Source organism: Megascapheus bottae, chromosome 17, assembly GCF_031878675.1.
Source record: "Megascapheus bottae isolate mThoBot1 chromosome 17, mThoBot2.hap1, whole genome shotgun sequence".
Classification (NCBI taxonomy): Eukaryota; Metazoa; Chordata; class Mammalia; order Rodentia; family Geomyidae; genus Megascapheus; species Megascapheus bottae.
The window spans coordinates 19,531,062-19,550,885 of record NC_143525.1 but is presented as its reverse complement, the minus strand read 5'-3'; the positions used below and the strand labels follow the sequence as shown (position 1 = coordinate 19,550,885).

At 43.2% G+C, this 19,824-nt stretch overlaps 1 protein-coding gene and 1 long non-coding RNA gene across 3 annotated transcripts; one reads left to right on the top strand and one right to left on the bottom strand.

Annotated features, from left to right (window-relative positions):
* The first annotated feature begins 4,867 nt into the window (after window positions 1-4,867).
* LOC150051278 (leucine-rich repeat-containing protein 37A-like) lies at window positions 4,868-12,612 on the top strand. Of its 2 annotated transcripts, XM_090350081.1 has the most exons (6): window positions 4,868-6,485; window positions 6,571-6,995; window positions 10,472-10,518; window positions 11,936-11,987; window positions 12,058-12,203; window positions 12,310-12,612. In XM_090350081.1, exons 1-6 carry the CDS (start codon window positions 6,377-6,379, stop codon window positions 12,461-12,463), a joined length of 933 nt encoding a protein of 310 aa, XP_090206207.1. In that variant the 5' UTR covers window positions 4,868-6,376; the 3' UTR covers window positions 12,464-12,612. The 2 variants fall into 2 exon arrangements, with proteins under 2 accessions (XP_090206207.1, XP_090206206.1); XM_090350080.1 differs by having other exon boundaries at window positions 4,868-6,995.
* On the bottom strand, window positions 12,602-19,175 carry LOC150051277 (uncharacterized). Its single transcript, XR_016538303.1, has 3 exons — window positions 18,742-19,175; window positions 17,780-17,822; window positions 12,602-12,709 (listed from the first exon to the last, which is right to left on the bottom strand). It is a non-coding gene; the product is annotated as an uncharacterized LOC150051277 (long non-coding RNA).
* Between the last annotated feature and the right edge of the window lie 649 nt (window positions 19,176-19,824).

Here is a 19,824-nt window from a genome sequence, read left to right as displayed (position 1 = left end):
TGCCCTATTTGTTATTAATTTTTTAATTCTGGATGTTAATGAAAGATCTGCAGCTGATCACCTTTGGCACCCCCAAACAATTAATAATTTTGCCACTGTTATGTGGAAGGATCCTCTGACATCCCAATGGAAGGGCCCTGACCCAGTGTTGATCTGGGAAAGAGGATCAGCTTGTATATTTGATAATAAAGAAGGCGCAGCTCGTTGGCTTCTAGAATGATTTGTAAAGCCTATTGATAACTCACCTTCTAGGGATAGCTAGCTCCCTGAGAACAAAAACCCTTTCTTCTCTTCTAGAAGATCGTTGAATTGCTGTGGATCCTACAAATGTCAGTCTTGCTGCTGCTGCTGTTATCAGTCATCAGAGGATTCGGACCTCTGCCAGATTAAAAAAAAAAAAACGCCTACAAACCCTTTATGGCAGCCCCTGTGATTGCCAAGGGGGAAAAATTAGTAGTATTCCCACTAAATTTATTCAAAATGTGGACTGTGGTACTTTTTTTTTTGGCCAGTCCTGGGCTTGAGCTCAGGGCCTGAGTACTGTCCTTGGGCTTTCCTCAATGCTAGTGTTCTACCCTGAGCCACCAGACCATTTCTGGCTTTTTCTATGTATGTGGTAGTGAGGAATTGAACCCAGGTCTTTGTGCATGCTAGGCAGGCACTCTACCACTAGGACAAACTCCCAACCCCGACTGTGGTACTTTTAATGCTTATTTGCCGCTCATAAGCAGAAGTGTGGGAGGATTTCAGCTACCAGAATGGCAGTGTGTTGATAAGCCTAAGACCATTCCCCCCAAAAAAGGCAAACTGGGATCATGTCCTTCTTCATGTACCTATACAACCCAGATGCATTCCTCCTGCTATGCTGAAGTGCAGGAATGCGTTTCTAACAATATTTATTATTTCATTGCTGTTTTAACACGAACAAAAAATGCTGTAGAGGGTGGCGATTGGAGCAATAACCCTCAAGTGTTGGGTTCCACTAATAAATATACCCAAGCCTCCTGTTCGGGAGTTGTAAGACAATATAGCTGTTGGCCCAAGCATGCACCAATTCACATTTCAGATGGAGGAGGCCCAAATGATGTTATCAGAGAGGCTGAAGTTCAAAAGAAGTTAATAGAATTAAAAAGAAAATTATATCCTAAAAGTGATTACCATCCATTAGCCCGCCCCCAGCCTAAACAGACAGATTTGGGTGCACATACTGCTGACATTTTAGAAGCCACTCATAGCATGCTTTATAATTCCAATCCTTCATTAGTGCATTTCACTGGGCACACCAATGCCAATTGCCATTCCGAGCAATGACTCCCTTAGCCCTATTAATTCTATCTTAAATTGCAGTCTTAGCCTTTTCTTTAAAATTCAACCAGTTGGCTTTAACGCTTCTTTGTGCTTTTTTTGGTCAGTTTCAAAATAATACCTTTGATATAGATGTAAGAATAGTTTCTTTTAGCGATGTTTAACAGTTATTAACTGTTCCTCTCCCACTATTTCCCTTTGCCCTTCTGTAGGAAAAGTATTTGTCTGTGGAGGCAACCTGGTCTTTACCCAACTTCCTGTAAATTGGACCAGAGTTTGTACACAAAATACCAACTCCTTTGGGACACGGCAAAGGCAGTACTCAGAGGAAAATTTATAGCGCTGAGTGCTATAACAACAAGTTGGAAAAATCACAAACCAACAAGTTAATGTCTCACCTTAAGCTCCTGGAAAAAGAGCAACAAACCAATCCTAATCCCAGTAGAAGGAAGCAAATTATTAAAATCAAAGGAGAATTAAATGATTTGGAATCCAAAAACACTATAGAAAGAATCAACAAAACAAGGAGTTGGTTCTTTGAAAGAATTAACAAAATTGACAAACCCTTAGCAAATCTTATCAAAAAAAAGAAGAGAGCATACCCAAATAAACAAAATCGCAGACAAAAATAGTAATATCATGACAGAAATTACCAAGACCCAGAATATCATGAGGGAATACTTCTCAAACCTTTATGCCAACAAATTTGAGAATCTAGAAGAAATGGATGAATTCCTAGCCAATATTAACATACCCACACTGAACCAAGAAGAACTAACCCAACTAAACAGGCCTATTTCAAGCTCTGAAATAGAAATGGCAATAAGAGAACTTCCACCTAAGAAAAGCCCAGGGCCAGATGGATTCACAGCTGAATTCTATAAGGTCTTCAAAGCAGAGCTCACACCAATACTCCTTAAGCTCTTCAACGAAATTGAAAATGAAGGTTCTTTACCAAACTCATCTATGAAGCCAGTATAATCCTTATCCCCAAACCAGACAGAGATTCATCAAAAAAAGAGAACTATAGACCTATTTCTTTGACGAACATCGATGCAAAACTTCTCAACAAAATACTGGCCAACCATCTACAACAACTCATCAAAAAAATTATACACTATGATCAAACAGGATTCATCACAGGGAGGCAAAGCTGGTTCAACATATGCAAATCAATTAACATAATTCAACACATCAACAGGAGCAAGGACAAAAATCACATGATTGTCTCAATAGACGCGGAAAAGGCATTTGACAAGATGCAACACCCCTTTATGCTAAAAGCTCTAGAGAAACGAGGAATCCATGGAACATTCCTCAATAAAGGCTGTGTACAACAAACCCACTGCTAGTATTACACTTAATGGTGAAAAGCTAAAGCCATTCCCTCTAAAATCAGGAATGAGACAAGGATGCCCACTCTCTCCACTACTCTTTAACATAGTATTAGAATTCCTAGCCAGTGCAATAAGGCAAGAAGCAAGCATAAAGGGGATGCAAGTTGGGAAAGAGGAAGTAAAACTATCCCTCTTTGCAGATGACATGATTCTGTATTTAAAGAATCCTATAGACTCTACTCCCAAGCTCCTTGAGCTGATTTAAAACTTTGGAAGGGTAGTAGGCTATAAAATTAACCCTCAAAAATCAACTGCCTTCCTCTATGCCACCAGTGAGAGGAACAAGACAATAATCAGGAAAACAACACCTTTCCCAATAGCCTCAACGAAAATAAAGTACCTAGGAATTAGCTTAACTAGGAATGTAAAGGACCTTTTTGATGAAAACTTTAAAACCCTAAAAAAGGAAATTAAAGCAGAACTAAGGAAATGGAAAAATCTCCCATGCTCCTGGATTGGAAGAATCAACATCGTGAAAATGACAATCTTGCCAAGGGCTATCTACAAATTCAACGCAATACTCATCAATATCCCAATGGCATTCTTTAAAGAAATAGAAGAGACAATCCAAAATTTCATATGGAATAATAAAAGACCCCATATAGCAAAAACACTTCTTAGCAGAAAGAACAGCACCGGAGGAATTACAATTCCAAACTTTAGACTCTATTACAGACCTATAATTATCAAAGCAGCTAGGTACTGGCACAAGAACAGGCCTAAAGACCAATGGAATAGAACTGAGGACCCAGATATTAAACCACAGACCTATAGCCACCTAATCTTTGACAAGGGAGCCAAAAAAAATAGAATGGAAGAAAGACAGCCTCTTCAACAAGTTGTGCTGGCAGAACTGGTTAAGCACCTGCAGAAAACTAAAGTTGGATCCTTCTTTGTCACCCTGCACTAGAATTAACTCCAAATGGATCAAAGACCTGGAGGTAAAAGCTGACACACTGAAAACTTTACAAGAAGGAATAAGAGATACACTAGGCCTCCTTGGCACAGGTCGAAACTTTCTTAATAAGGACCAAGAATCACACCAAATAACAGAAAGGCTGGATAAGTGGGACTGCATTAAACTGCAGAGCTTTTGTATGGCAAAGGACATAGCTAGTAAATTAATTAGGAAGCCTATAGAGTGGGAGAAGATCTTCACCAACCAAACAATGGACAAAGGCCTTATATCTAAAATATATCAACAGCTCAAAAAAATTGAATCACTCCAAAACTAATCTCCAAAGTAACAACCATCCCATTAAAAAATGGGCCAAAGACTTAAAGAGAGACTTCTCTGAAGAAGAAACAAAAATGGCCTATAGACACATAAAGAAATGCTCAACATCTCTGGTCATAAAAGAAATGCAAATCAAAACAATCTAAGATTCCACCTCACTCCAGTTAGAATAGCCAGGATCAGGAAAATGAATAACAACAGATGCTGGAGGGGATGTGGCCAGGAGGGATCACTACTACACTGTTGGTGGGAGTGCAAACTTGTTCAACCACTATGGAAAGCAGTATGGCAGTGCCTCAAAAAGCTAAACATAGAGCTCCCCTATGACCCAGCAATTCCATTACTTGGCATTTACCCAACCATCCAGAATCTAGGGCATACTAAATCCACTAGCCCAACAATGTTCATTGCAGCATTATTCACCATAGCAAAGATATGGAACCAACCTAGATGTCCCTCAGTTGATGAGTGGATCAACAAGTTCTGGTATTTGTACACAATGGAATTCTATGCTGCTGTCAGAAAAAACGACATCTCCCCATTTGTTAGGAAATGGAAAGTCTTAGAAAAAATCATATTAAGTGAAGTAAGCCAGACTCAAAGGAACTTAGGCTCAATGGTTTCCCTCATTTGTCATAATCAGTAGAAACCTTGGGCTCTACTAGCAGAGATCTGCAATAGAGCAAAACCTTGATACATAAGGCCATATAGTATGAAGCTAATTGAAAAGACCTCCAGAATATAGAAACAAAAGCCATATAATGAATGGTTGTTGTCCTTAATGTACTATGTTATCTCTCATCTCTTTTGCTGTCCCTTGGTTATCTCATATTGTTACAGTATCTCACTTTGTTATCTGATATATTGGATTTACTTGTATTTGGTTATTTGAAATTGGGTAGGGAAGGGAGAAAACCAAGACAGGGGGGAGTGGAGGGGAGGGTAATGGGGACCAAGACATGTGAAAGGGTATCAATATATGTGAATTAATGCACCTTCTATCTGGCAAATATCATGTAACCCTTTTATTAATTACAATAAAAAAATACTGAAAAGAAAAAAAATCCCCTCCCATCAAAAAGGATTCAGTAAAGCACTCCAGGGGGATGGGTCCCTACTTCCTTCCATGGGTTAATGTCAATTTTCCTTAGGAAATTGTTTTCTCTAAGACATGGCACTGCCTCAAGCTTCTGCACCTGTATTATGACAATGTTTGGCCTTTTAATAAATAAAAAGGGAGGAGATGCTGGGAACCAAAAAGCTGCTACTATGACATCTACAAACTGTAAGACTCTGTCCCCCAGAAAGAATACTAGCACCCAGCTGACTATTGAACCAGAAAGAGTATTCCCACAAAAGTGATGTTTCCTACTCAGAATTTATGAATGAGCAGCAAGAAATTGCTGAGGGAGGAAACTGATATTTTTACTGCACTAAGTTATATATTGGCCTATTTCACACAAGGACATGAAATAGATATGCATTCAACAGAATTACCATTCATTAAGCTGCTTTTCTCAATTGTGCAAAATGGAGACAACTCCATAAATGATGTAAAAGTCAATACAGAGATTACCCCAGTTGTGCAGGCATCTGACACCTCTGTGTACAAAACTAAACTAAAGAAGATTCATCAGCTAAAAAATCTGTTCGGTACAAAAAGGCAGAGGAAATATAATAAAGTTAAAAAGAAAGAGAAAGAAACAATATGCATACAACCTAACCTTTTAGGCCCTAAATTCAAACGTCAAATCTTTCCCTACAAAGTGCAAAGTGATAAACCACAGGTAGGCATCTAGGAAGAAAAGGAGAGTGAAGAAGAAAGACTGCCAAGGCCCAACAGAGACCACAAGTGGCCAAAAAGCATACAGAAAAGTCACTTCAAGGAAGTGAGCAGCTGGATGAAACAGAGTGCCCAGAATCTTGTGGAGAACACAAGTAAAAAAAAAAAAAAAAAAAAAAAAAGACGTAAGAAACCTCTATCAAGGGAGCTGGAGCCACCTCATGTGGCTCAGGAGCCCAAGAAATTGTTGGGAAATTCCTTGAACACAGAGCTCTCATTCATAAAGAAACATAAGGCAGTAGGCTCTTCTTTCCAGAATCATCACTCACAGAGCAGAGACTCCTATTCCACCACTCTAAAATCCCCACATGAGTTCAGAAAAAAAGACAGAGAGTTAGCCTACAGTATGTTTGTTTTAGAAGAGGCAAATTCTAAAGTTAAAAACATGGAGCGTTCTAATCCAGTCATCTATTCCAAGAAAAATTACCGCTTTCATAAGACTGGCTCTCCTGTGCCCCACAGAATACCCAGGGCCAAACTGAGTCGAAAGGACAGAAAGAAAACTTCACACTTCAGACCAGTGCTTGCAAACAGGCCTCCATTTTCTGCAGTAAGAAGCCTCATAAATTCCCCTTCAGGAGGAGACTTGTCATCATGGGGAGAGCTGAGTTCTCGAGAGAACCCTTTTCTAAAATTCTATGCTCTTTCAACACCTTCTATGGACAACACTCCTGTAAAACACCAGATTGCACCAAATGCTTTGGTAGGAAATATTCTTGCACAAAATGTTCTTGTACCAATAGGAAGTCTCCCTAAAAACATAATTCAGGAAAATCTTGTTGTTCTAGGGTCCAGTGTGACTGCATTCAACTCAATGCCGTCTATCCAACAAAGCAAGGAGACACAATGGGAATACCTCAGCATGGGTACTGATTCACCTGTCAAGGCCATAATCACCCATTCCCAATCTCCCTCCTTTTCTGACCACTTTGAAATGCAGTTAAACCAAGAGCTAAAGCCACTTATTCCCAATAATGATGTGAGAAAGCTCCTGTCTCATCTTATCCGGACCTTGAGAATGGACTGCTCTAGAGCTGAAGTACAGGTACCCTGTTCCAAGCTCATCTCCAGAACAGGCCTGCTGATGAAGCTTCTCAGTGAACAGCAAGAAGTAAAGGTATCGAGATCTGATTGGGATATGGACCAGTGGAAAATGGATAACTACATCAATGAGAACACTGAAGTTCAAAGTGAACAGCAAGAGTCAAGTGAGGTGAGTACAGCTGTAGAACTGCAAGCCCTGACTTCCCCATCCTTTAGATACAGCCAGGACTTGGTCCAGTCCAAAGTCATGTGACCATGACAGATTTCCCCACTGTTCTTACTACAGGTAAGATGTAGAGAAACTGCAAATTAGTAAGGCATAGAGTCCATTAAATTTAACATACCCTTTGAGAAAGTTCCATGCTCTTCTTCTGGAAGAATGGGGTTTGAATAGTTTTCTTCCTCCTAATGTTTTTTAAATTAACAAAATTACCCTTGTGTTTTGGGGGGGGTTTTTTAGCTAACACAAGAAGTTCCGGGATATGGCTATAATAACAAACTCATCTTGGCTATATCTGTGACTGTAGTAGTGATGATTTTGATTATAATTTTCTGTCTCATTGAGGTAAGAACATTCATGCATGTTTCCAGAATATATCATATTTTTGTAACCAAAAGTATTTTTCTGCTTTCCGGATTGTATTTCTTTGACTGTGTATACTGTATAGTATATTCCTTATAGAACCCTATTTATCATTGTTAGTCCTGCCCTTACAACTTATTACTGCTCCTATAGGAAGAAATGAGTTCACTTGATAAAGTTGAATTTGATGCCTACTAAGTGGGAACCACCATAGGTTCGGTGAGCAAAGGTCATTAGTAATTGATCACTGGCCCTTGTACAGACAGGCCATCTGAATCTCATAGTGGTTCACTGCTTTTCTAGAGATTTCTATAAAGTCCAATACTGCTGTTAATTTTTCTGTACAGTTCAAGATTGTCTTTACATTTATATATTTTCATTATTTGCTACTTTGATAAGCTCTGTGAGAACAGTAACATGCAGTGTTCTCTTCACACTTGATAGTAATGGTCATAAAAAAAAAAAAGAACTGAGGCATAGCCGGTCCTGGTGGCTCATGTCTGTCATACTAGCTACTCAAGAGGCTGAGATCTGAGGTTCGAGGTTCAAAGCCACCCCCCAGAGTTCAATCCCCTTAACCAAAAAAAGAAAAAAAAAAGAATTGAGGCATTGTGCTAAGCAGCCTTGGGTGAATGTTACACAAGCTAACAATTGCTCTGTTACTTAGCTACACTTCTAGCCTAAGATTTTGGAAATCTCACATTTCAGTAAATGTAAGCAAACAGACAAAGAAATCCTAAAGGCGTTAGGAGAAAATAAAAGCAATATTTTCTTTTTGTAATTTTGCAATAAGAGAGAGCTTTCTGTGCCTGGTCCTTTAAACAGAAACCTTTGATACCTATGGCCACCATGTCCCTGAGGTCCATGTCATTATGGATACTAAGTGTAGGACACAAAGGTTTCCATAGATTGTATCATCCAACCCTGGGGGACAATCTCACTCATCTTGTTTTACAGATGAAAGAGACCAACTTAAAGTCCCAATAGCAAAACTAATTCATTAGACTATTAATAAAGCCTTCCATCTTTTTTGTTCTGTTCCCCGTAGAGAAAATACCAGGAGATATTTCAAACATGAAAATACAATGTAAACCATCCCAAACCATTGAAAACATTAAGATAGTTTATGTAAAGGAGAGATTTGTCAAACTAAGAAAAAGGCAACCATCCAGTGGAGGAGCCAGGACTGGGAACAGCATGTGCATTTTTCTAGTTTCCAACACCACCTGTGCCTACCCCCACCCTTGTCTCTTAGTTTATAGTTTGGGCTCTCTCTCATGCTGTCCTGTGCCTGCCTTGTTATTTATACCTTTAATCCTTCTGGTATTTGTTCATGTTTTTGTATGGCTGAGATAGAGAATCTTTTTTCATCCTAAATGAATATTCATTTGTAATAAAACAATTCTTATTAAATGGTTCATTCATTTTTCACTGATCTAAAATACCCTATTGACTTCTTCCATTGATCCAACTGTCTTTACTGCACCAGTACCAGTGTTTGCTGTTAATTTGTAACAGAGCAAGTAAGGACGATTAATCCAAGTAGTTAGCTTCATAATGCTTCCTTTAAAAACTTCTTAAGTTGTGTAAGGGTCCACTTCATATCTCTTCTTGAATACCTTCTTTTCCCAAAGAGATCCTGTTGGATTTTCTTTTATAGGTCCGTTAATTTGAAACAATATAAGGGTTAGTTGGAGAAAAGAGTCTTGGGGACTTTTCTGCCCAGACTGCACTCCTGAGTATATTATTTTAGGTGTGAGCCACCAGGAAATGGCTTTAAAGCTTTGATTAAAGGCATGACATCATGCCTGGTCCTAGGTTTTTTAAAATTTTTTATTGTAATTAATAGAGGGGTTACAGTTATAGTCACCAGATAGAAGGAGCATTACTTCATGCACACTGATGCCCCTACTGGTCCTAGGTTGTTAAGTTTTTACTTTTTTTTTTTTTTTTTGTCTGTCATAGAGCGTGTACTCAGAGCCTGGATGCCATCCCTTAACGTTCATTTTTTGCTGTTGTTTTGCTTTGTTTTTTTGTTTTTGTTTTTTTTGCTCAAGACTAGGGCTCCACCACTATAACCACAGCTTCATTTCCAGTTTTCAGATAATGAACTGGAGGTAAGAAGGTTACTGAGTTTCCTCCCGCAGCAGGCTTTGAACTGTGATCCTCAGATCTCAGCCTCCTGAGTAGCTAGGATTACAAGTGTGAGGCACCAGTGCTCAGTGATTTTGAGGTTTTATCTCATAGATTGTCTTATAACTTTACTGTTGTTTATTCTAAAGGACTTTCCTATTCCTTTATTTCTATTATAAATTGTATCTTTCCTTATCTATAATTCCTATGGGAACATAGAAAAGCTATTGTTTCTGTGCTGATCTCCATATTTTGTTTCTGCCCACTTCAATGAATTTTCATGTTGTTACTCCAATCATATTTGCTGATTCTCCTGGGTTTTGCTTGTTTTTTTTCTAAATCCAGCTTTTCTCTGGTTAATTAGAAGTGAGAGTCTCACCTACTTTCCTGCCCAGACTGGCTTCAAACTTTGATCCTCAGTTGTGAAACACAGTGCCTGGCTCTCTTAGGCGTTTTTTAGTTATCCATCATTTCATATACAAATAAAAATAGTTTGGTTCCTTTCCAACATTTGTGCTCTATTTATGTCTTCATTACATTGGTTGTCTTCAATAGGAGTGCCTCATGACAGTAATAATTGTAATAAAGACAGTAATCTTGTCTTTGATTTGATAATAATACTGGTGTTTTGGTCTTGAGGCAAGTCTGCAATTGATTAAAGGGCATTTTCCTTACTGTTTTAAGAGTTATCATGAGGAATTGTCTGTTGGATTTTATCTAAAATAGTAAATGCCACGTATTAAAATTCTAGCTTCAGACAAGACCCTCAGCTAGATACTGTGGAAGAGAAAAAGATCTATTAGTGGAGCAGAATTCCTGGGGTCATAAAAGCCACCTCCTGGGTAGATAGGATATATAAATAAAGGAATGAGCAGTTGAAAGTACTTAATGTTGGTGGATAATCCTGATTGTGCTTTCTTCCCAAACAGATTTATTCCCACAGAACATCAGCAGAAGAAAGTAAAGGGTCCTCAAGGTAAAGTCTAAATCTTTAGTGAGGATCTGAGAACTGGAAGGAGCCTAGAACTCATCAATTTCTATCCCCTAGCCTTACAATGAGGACTCTATGCAAGGTAGAGAGAATTCTTGCTTCCCAAGGTCTCATCTGGCTCGAGCAAAAGTAGTTGCCCAGCAGAGGCAGAGGTGGTCAGTACTAGGATGGATGCCTGTCTGTCACCAGTCCTTTCAGCTGACTGTTGCTGCTAGAGGTGGGTCTCAGGAGATTGCATAAGAAATCCCTGAAGTACTGGGTGTAGGTCTGGTGGCAGGTGGAATGTAGGGATCCTTCCTGTTTAGCAAAGAGAAAACTCAACTCTTCATCCTGTTGGGTACCTTCTCATTCCCATTTTCTCTTCTACCCAGAACTTCACATCATTTTAGGTAAGAGAGTCTGTAGATGTTAGTTTGTCATTTGTTTTTGGAATAAAGAAAAAATCAAGAGAAGAAAGGGGAAATTTCTTGCTGTTGGGACACACTGCTCATGAGTTTTAGGGGAAGATGGTTCTCTCCCCTCCTTACATGCGGATACATTTAACCAACAATCACATGCCATGAAAACATCTAGTATCTAGAACAATAAACTGATTTCCCCTATTCTGCTTGCATTTAGAAATGATAGCTTGCCTTTCTCATGTCCTTTAAATTGATTTCATAAATCTTCATCATGGCAATCTTTCAGAGATGAAAATCTCTAAACTACACCACTTTAGAAGTTGTGCTTCTTATGATTCAGCTTGTGTAAGCACAGCTAAGATAAAACAGTTAAGAAGTGGGGCTAGTGCCAGGAGTTTGGCCTAGTGCTAGAGTGCTTGCCTAGCATGCAGGCAAGCACCCAGGTTTGATTCCTCTGTACCAAATACATAGAAGAAAAAAATAGTCAGAAGTGGTTATGTGGCTAAGTGGTAGAGCTCTAGCCTTGAGAAAGCCCAAGGACAGTGCTCAGGCCCTGAGTTCAAGACCCAGGACTGGACAAAAAAAAAGAAGAAGTAGGGCTGTGGCTCAAGGGGTAGGGTAGTAGCCTTGAGCTGAAGAGCTCAGGGACAGCTCCCAGGCCCAGAGTTCAAACCCCACAAAAAATGACACATGGGAAGTTAAGTCCAAAGAGGCAGTTGTTGATATGCAAGGATTTTTGGCAGAGAGAGGGTAAGTGGGGCTGACAATCCTAGCTATGTCACAGCCCACATCATTTCTAAAGGTCTCCCTGGTGGCATTGTAGGGGCTCCTGCAATCTCTGCCTGCATTCATGAAATTGTTCTCAAGCCCCAAGTTAGGTTTGCTCATTGTGATTATGAACCAAAGCACAGGTGTTTATCTTAGTAAGATCTGAGGTATACATTGTAAGAGATATGGAAAATGGCATGAATCACTAATAGTTTACTAACTTTTCGCCCTAGGAGCTCTTTTGGATTTCTGCGAAGGAAGTGTTCATCAGAAACTCCAAGTCAGGTAAGTACTTATTTCTGTAGCCAGAAAAGAGAAGTGAATGCAGAATTAATATTTCTCCTGTCTTTCCTAGGAGGGCTTCTTCTTCTTAAAGAAGCCACGGTGGCTGAGGCATATATACAGACCTCTCAGTGCCACATGCAAGAAAACCATGGATGACAAGCTACATGATGGGGACTCTTCCGATGAGGAGGAGATTTCCCACAAGAAGACTAAAGAGTAAATGGATGGGGGCAATTTCAACATTCCTAGCTCCAAGAGGGAAGCAAGGGAAAGTTGGGTTGCTTCCTTCAATATTGAAAGGCTGTCATTGTTCTTTCCCCAGGGAGCCCAGTGAAACCAATGTTGAAGTTCCACCACCATCATCACCACCACCAGATTCACCAGATACACCAGGCCAACCACCACCAGTTACACCAACCCCATCAGCTGTTCCTCCTCCAGGCGCTGCACATGAGACTGGCAAACCTGCCTCATAACTGTGACACTTTTATACTCAGCCTCACAGCATCGCTTATTACATACCTACATTTTAACATATGCTACTATTTTTATACTTCTCATATTAAATTGTGTATGATTCATAACCATTTCCATGTGTGGTGGTACTTACACAAATCTGTGCAGATAACAGGGCACAGGCAGGAAGGGCAGCATTGTGGCTGGGGCTGCTTTGGTACTCATGATTTCAGCAGGTGTAGGAGGCTTCTAAAGAGGACATCCTGCTGCAGAACCACAGAACATATCCTGCACATGTGGATTTTTTTTATGTCAAAATCTGCCTATTTTCTGAGAAGTCATGTTAGAAATCAAATATGATTACTGGAATTAAATAAAAAAGGAGAGCTATAGATTCTTGTGGAACTTCTAAAGATACTAAAAGTCGGACTAGACGAGATAAGTGAGAAAGCGGCCACATTATTTGTCATCACTATAAATAGATGCACGTTTGGGCCTGAGACTTAGCTTCAAAGCAAAGCCTTTGCTTTATGGGCTGCTTGGGGACAGCCGCCTGGAATTAATGGGACATATCTAGGTTAGGCCTATGGGCTCCTCAAGTATCTTCCTCTACATGCACAAGGCTGATGATGTATCTTTTTGTCTTTTTTGTTTGTTCGTTTATATTTGCCAGTCCTGAGCTTGAGCTCAGGGCCGAACACTGTCCGTGGACTTTCTCAAGGCTAGAGCTCTACTACTTGAGCCTCAGCACCACTTCCAGCTTTTTTCTGTGCATGTGGTACCCAGGAATCCAACCCAGGTCTTTGTGCATGCTAGGCAAGCACTAGGCCACACTCACGGCGGCCCCAAGGCTGATGTATCTTTCTTTGAAACTCAACCTTGTAAACCTAACTCTGCCCACTCAGAGACAAGCTTGTCACAGGTAGATCTGTCTGGATCTTTAAAGTCAGAGCCCTGTTGTTTTGGTTTATTAAGAACCAGTCATTTACAAAGAGTTTGACATGCCTCCAGGCCATTGTCCACTTCCAGCCACATTCACAGGATGTGTGGTCACCAGAAATTTGGGTCAGTGAGACTACTATACTCTGGAGCCTAGTCTTATCTCTTTGCTCGTAAAGAAATGTTTTTGCTACCCAAGTCAGCTGCTCAGAAGTTCCTATTGGTTTGTTTTTCTTTTTAAATTCCCAGCACTTGCACAACAAGAAGGGAGTTGCTGGAAGGATTAGGGAAAGGGCACTCTGCATGGACAGTGATTGCCCAGGATGACCCTCCTCAGACTTTACTGCTGATGTCTTACTGGTGGGACCACTTCTCCATTTGCATGAATTGCTCCATCCTCTCCTGTCCACACTGCAGGTCCTATGAGAACTGCCCAGCTCTCTCTAGCTCCACATATCTCCTTCCTGCCCCAGAGCCATTAACAGTGTCTTCCAACTGGTAATTTCCCAGAAGATAAAAAGGTTTCTCCATTCCAAGCTCAAACACGAAGTCCATAATTCATTTAGAAGGTAAATCTTGGTCCAGGAGGATAGCCTAGTGGTAGAGTGATTGCCTAGTATGCACGAAGCCCAGGGCTTGATTCCTCGGTTCCACATATGAAGAAAAACACGGAAGTTGCACTGTGTTTCAAGTAGCAGAGTGCTAGCCTTGGGCAAAAAGTGTCCAAAGAGGGCCAGGAGCGTGGCCTAGTGGTAGAGTGCTTGCCTAGCATGCACGAAGAACTGGGTTCCATTCCTCAGTACCACATACATAGGAAAAGTCAGAAGTGGTGCTGTGGCTCAAGTGGTAGAGTGCTAGCCTTGAGAAAGCCCAAGGACAGTATCCAGGCCCTGAGTTCAAGCCGCAGGACTGGCAGAAAGAAAGAAAAGAAAAGGAAGGAAGGAAGGAAGGAAGGAAGGAAGGAAGGAAGGAAGGAAATTCACCAGAAAGTATGGGACAGTCCCATTTTCCCATATCTCAGTAACATACGGTGAAGGATGGATGAATCACCCTAGGTCACCCTGAACAGTGAATGGAACAGAGTCCAGATTGTTCAAGCTCATCTATCCCTCCTCTGACTGATGTGTTAGCCAATGCTGGCCTTAAGATCCCTGTTCTCCTGATGCCTCCCAAAGCTAATTCCTGAGGGGGAAAATGTGCTTCTCCTTATGTGGTATTTTAGTGAGCAGAAAAATATGTATATTTTTTTACTGAGCTTGAAGTACAAGATTAAACCGTAGCAATCACAAGCTGTAGCAGCAGCAGCTGCTGCCAGCAATACCACTGAGTTACTTGATACCAAGCCCTACCTCAGACATTTCACAGCCTGTATCATTTAGCCACATACTCCACAAAAGCATACTTTGTTTCTTGTTTTTGTTTCTTCCTAGTTTGAAGCATAACCAGCAGAGTTCACAGAATGTAGGCTACCTACCCAGCTACCCAAGGCCACACATTCAAAACCAGGGGTTAGGACTTCAACTCAGCACCATTGAGATTCCAAAGCCTCCTAATTATTCCACTGTCTGGTTTTAGGGCACATGCTCATGAAGAAATATAAGAAGTGCCACCAGCAAAAATGATGGCAGTGACAATGTGGTCAGTTATGATGGCTATTACTGAGCAATCACCTACAGGCCAAGCACAGTACTTGGCATTAAGTTCATTGTTACAAGGACCTAAACTCCCCACGCCAGCTTATATTCCTAAAATGGGGACATAGGTATTTCTTTTAATAAGACTATTGGACAAAAAGACAGGAGCTCACCACAGTGATTCTATCGCTGTTTTGACACATTTCCTTTATTTCAAAAAAATTAGATAATATTTTATGTAAGTCTTTCAATTAGATACAATTAAATTTTACAATTTGTTGAAATTGAAGAGATCCTTCATTGTTCAACTATTCCTAATTGTGGCAGTGTATGTCTGAGCCAAGAAAATCAGCTTTTGAGAAAAAGAGAGGTGAACACCCAGACCAACAGCCTCTGTATAGAAAGTAGAGGTGCAAAGGCACAGAAGCACAACTCCTCAAGGTGTGCTTATACTACGGACAGTCCGCTGGCGTTCTAGAACATGACATACAAGGAATACAAAGAATAAATGCTACAGACTGCATAGGTAACAGACCTATCCCACAGGCCCTGGCAAAGGCCCAGGAACCACAAGATGAGTAACTGACGGGGTAAACAGCAGCAACATGGTCAAGCTTAGGTTTTAGGATGCTTCTTAGATGGTAGCTTAAAAGAGGAGAGAGAGCAAAAAAAGGGGGGCAGGGTATCCACACGTAACAGGAATTGGGGCAAAATGGGGTGTCAGATAGGTTTGATACACTATGGGCTTTGCAAGCTCAGTAAATCAATGAGATCCTCCTCCTCATCCAAGCAGAGTCTATTGGTGATAAGGATGTTTCCTGATTCTCTAGCCATCTAAGCATGTGATGTATTCCAAAACAGGCTCCCTCCCTGCAAAAATTCCAGCTTTGGTGCCCCAAGTCCTGCTAAGTGTGATGGTCTGCCCTGCCTTCTCAGGAAGATTGGGAGATTGAGCATACTCTATTGTCAGACTGCTTTGTAGATCCATTAGCCTGCAGCTTAGTCTAATATGCAAGGCCTTAGCTTCCATCTCTAGTACCTCCTTCCCCAACCCCCCCCAACACACACATGCACTTGACACTCAAAGCAGAAGGGGCAAGGGAAGCTGATATGCAGCCTGTTAAACAATGGTGGAAGGCAGATTTAGCACAGCATTGTGGAAGGCTTGGCCTTGTAAGCTGATGGACACAAATTTCCTGTAACTACTATAAAACATTTATGTAGATGAGAGCCAGACCTTGGAAGATGAAGCAATGATACAGGGTCTGGGTCGCATACTAAGACCACCAATCTAGCCCTGCCTGGACTTCTTAACTATTACTTGAGAATTCAATATGCTTCTTAATGAACCCAATGTTGGTTGGATCTCTGTAGCGGCTGTCCCTACAAGAATTGAGTTAGATATCTGGGCACAGTAGTCCACAGTTGTAATCCCACTTATTATGAAAACAGAGGTAGGAAAGATCACAATTTGAGGTCAGCCTAGGCAGAAATTTAGGAACATCCTATATCAAGAAACAAACTGGGTATGTTGAATGGTGCTATACTGCTGTGGATAATTACATCTATACAGAAGATGTAAGTAGAAAGATGACTCTCCAAGCAAGGCTAAGAAAAGGACTAGATGCTATCATTAAGAATAACTGCAGGGGGCCAGGAGTTTGGCCTAGTGGTAGGGTGCTTGCCTAGCATGCATGAAGGCCCGGGTTTGATTCCTCAGTACCACATACAGAGCAAAAAGAAAGCCAAAAGTGGTGCTGAGGCTCAAGTGGTAGAGCTCTAGCCTTGAGAAAGTCCAAGGACAGTGCTCAGGCCCTGAGTTCACCCCTGGGACTGGAAAAAAAATAAAGGAAGGAAGAAAGAAAGAAAGGAAGGAGGGAGGGAATGAACCAAAGAGAGAAGAAAAGAAAGAGAAAAAGGAGAGAGAAGTTAAAATGGGTGTGGTGGTACATGCTTATGATCCCCACAACCCAAGAGTTGGAGGTAACGCATCACTGTTCAAAGCTCGCCTGAATCAAATTGTCACGAGATCCTACCTAAAAACAAAATAACAGAAAAAAAGAGATGAGACTCAAATGACAGCATTTCAAGCTGGAGGGATTCAGTTCATTCCTGAATACTGCCCCACAATGGTAGCTACAAAGAGTCCTGAAGTCAAATTGAAATGATGACCCCTACAGGTCTGCAGCTAGACAATATACTTAAGCTCTAGTGGAGAGGTGGATGGACCCTCTTCCCCTGTGGTGCTGTTCCACCCATGTTCTTCCCAGGGGCCCAGCCTGGAGAGGCAGTTGCTGCCCAAGGGAAGCTGCTCTTGTGTGAAAGAGGAAGAACTCATGACCAGAGATCATCGTGAGGCCCCTTCAAGGTGACATTCCTAACTACACTTTCATTTCTACTTTATCCCACAGACCAAACCAAGTGACATATGCAAGCCCAAATTCGGGGAATGGGAAAAGACAGTGCATCCTTGATGAGACAGTGGATGCTGGGAGAGGCAAGAAGCAGAAGTAATTCTACCTCGGTGCGCATTGAGCCTGAGTTTGGGACTGCTCTTGCAGTGGTTCACAGTGTAGTAAAGGAAGTGCCTATCATTGTGGGGACTGTCCTCTGTGAGCTCAGGGACCCTGACAAAGCAAGAACCACATCTTTCTCTCCACACAGCGCCTGCTCCCAATCACCAATGCTTAGCACCACGCCCTGCACTAGGTATTAATAATAATAGTCTTGACAGTGAGAGTATTTTCAAAGTGTCTAGCTTACCTTAATTTCTGCCTTCCCCAGACACTCTGATTTTTTTCCAAGCCTACAGGGGAGAAAAAATGATTAATCCTAAATAATCTCAAAGTCAGCAGACACAGTGGAAAAGGGTGGAGAGTACATATTAGAGATCCCCTAGTCCCTCAAAGCATTCACTGTGAAGTCACCAGTGATCTGGCTGTGCCAGGCTTGACCAGAAATTCTATCCTTTTGCCAAGATGTCCCCAGAAATTCTTTCTTTCTCACCTTCTTTACAAAGGGTTTAACATGAAGAGAACACTGTATGATCTTGTCTATCTTTTTTCCTGTTCAACTATCCACTGTTCCCAACACACTTCGACTCACCTAACCTAAAACCTAGAGGGGGGGGCAGATTCTCACTCCTGGCAGAATAATTGAACTGCCAGACCCCAGAGAGGGAAGGGACACACCCTAACAGAAGCCCAGGGACACAGGACTCAGGACACAGGGGCTCCGGATCAAAGGAGCTTGCCTTATATAATTGGCCTGTTCCCGGCCACCCGGGGTGCCTGCATTCTAACCTCTCTCCAGCCCAGGCCCAAGGCTGCATTTGACCTCAGCAGCACTGGGCCTGGCACCTCCTGTCCTGCCCTTTGCTGACTGCAAGGTGCTCCCTCTTTCCAGTTTCTCACTGCATCTTTACAAAGATCAGCGTCTCCTCTTCCATGGGAAGGAGACGTGGTCAGAAGAGGGACGGAGGTCCCCGGGCTCTGTGCTGGAGGCACCGAGGAGGGGCTGACAGGCCAGGGACACCCAGGAGGGTGCGTTAGGCCCAGGGGAGCCTCAGGGCGATCTTCAGGGAGAAGGGACAGACCAAGCAGGTGTGGCTCAGGCTCCAGAGAACCCAGCCAGGGGCAGGCTGGGACCTGGGTCCCGGTTCTGCCCACAGGGTGGCGCCATGGCCCTCGGGGAGGAGACGGAGGAGGGCTGGTCATCGCCCCAACCTTCGGGTGAGGGGCCGCGGTGACAGTGCCCCCTGGTCACGCAGTGGTGGCTGAGGTCCTGAGAAAGGAAAGCCCTGTAGACGTCGGGAACTCGGCTGGCGCAGACCTGCGGGAGACGGGCGCTGGGAGCGCGTCGCCCCAGCTGCACGGGTCCGGGCCTGGCCTGGGACGCGGGGCAGCGGAGCCTTGGTGGTGGGCAGATATCCCGGGTCCCCGCCCCGGGGTGTGGCAGGCGGTTGGCCCCGCCCCGGGGTGTGGCAGGCGGTTGGCCCCGCCCCGGGGTGTGGCAGGCGGTTGGCCCCGCCCCGCGTCTGCTCCTCGTGACCTCAGCCCCTGGCTCCGCCCTCGGGAGGCGGGACCCAAGTGCGGAGCCGACGTGATGGCGTCAGGCGCTCCCCTGCGGCTTCCTGTCGGTGTTGTCGGCGGAGCCGCGCGGTTGCTGGTCCTGCGGTGGGTCTGTGGTGGCGGAGAGCGTTCGGCTCCCGCACCGTGCGCCGTCCTTCGGTGAGTTAGAAAGGGTCAAGCCGGCAGGGCGGCGTGTGGGGGGCGGCGGGCGTGTGGCAGCATCTCCCTGCTGTCCCCGGTGCCTGGCTTCCCGAGCCCTCAGCCCTTCTTCCTCAGCTGCGCCCCAAACCCGCCCACCGCGCGCCCACCGCGGCTGACAGCCCCCCACCTGCTCCTCACCCCTGCTCAGCCCGCACCACCGCTCTTGGGTGGGCCCCCGCGCCGGGCCCTTCCTTGACCTGGTCGCTTCCCGCTCCTGGGCCTCGGCCTTTCCCTGCCTTCCCTCACTCCTCCTCACCCCAACCCTCCGAGGCAAGCCAAGTGTTCTGCCCATGTCTCCCCCCAGTTCTCCATTCGGGTTCCCGCTTTCCCATCCCTCCAAGATTTGCTCATCCCAAACAACCTCCCTCTGCCCACCTCTCATGGAAGAACTCACGTCCTACATCAGTGCCCTGTTGAGCTCATCTCCTGCTTGTTAACGCTGTCCTCTGCTTTACCCCAGCTCCGATGTCTGCCTTCTTGCCTCACAGATTTGGCTCCTACCTTCCTAGATCATCTCACAGTTCATTTCCCTCGCTT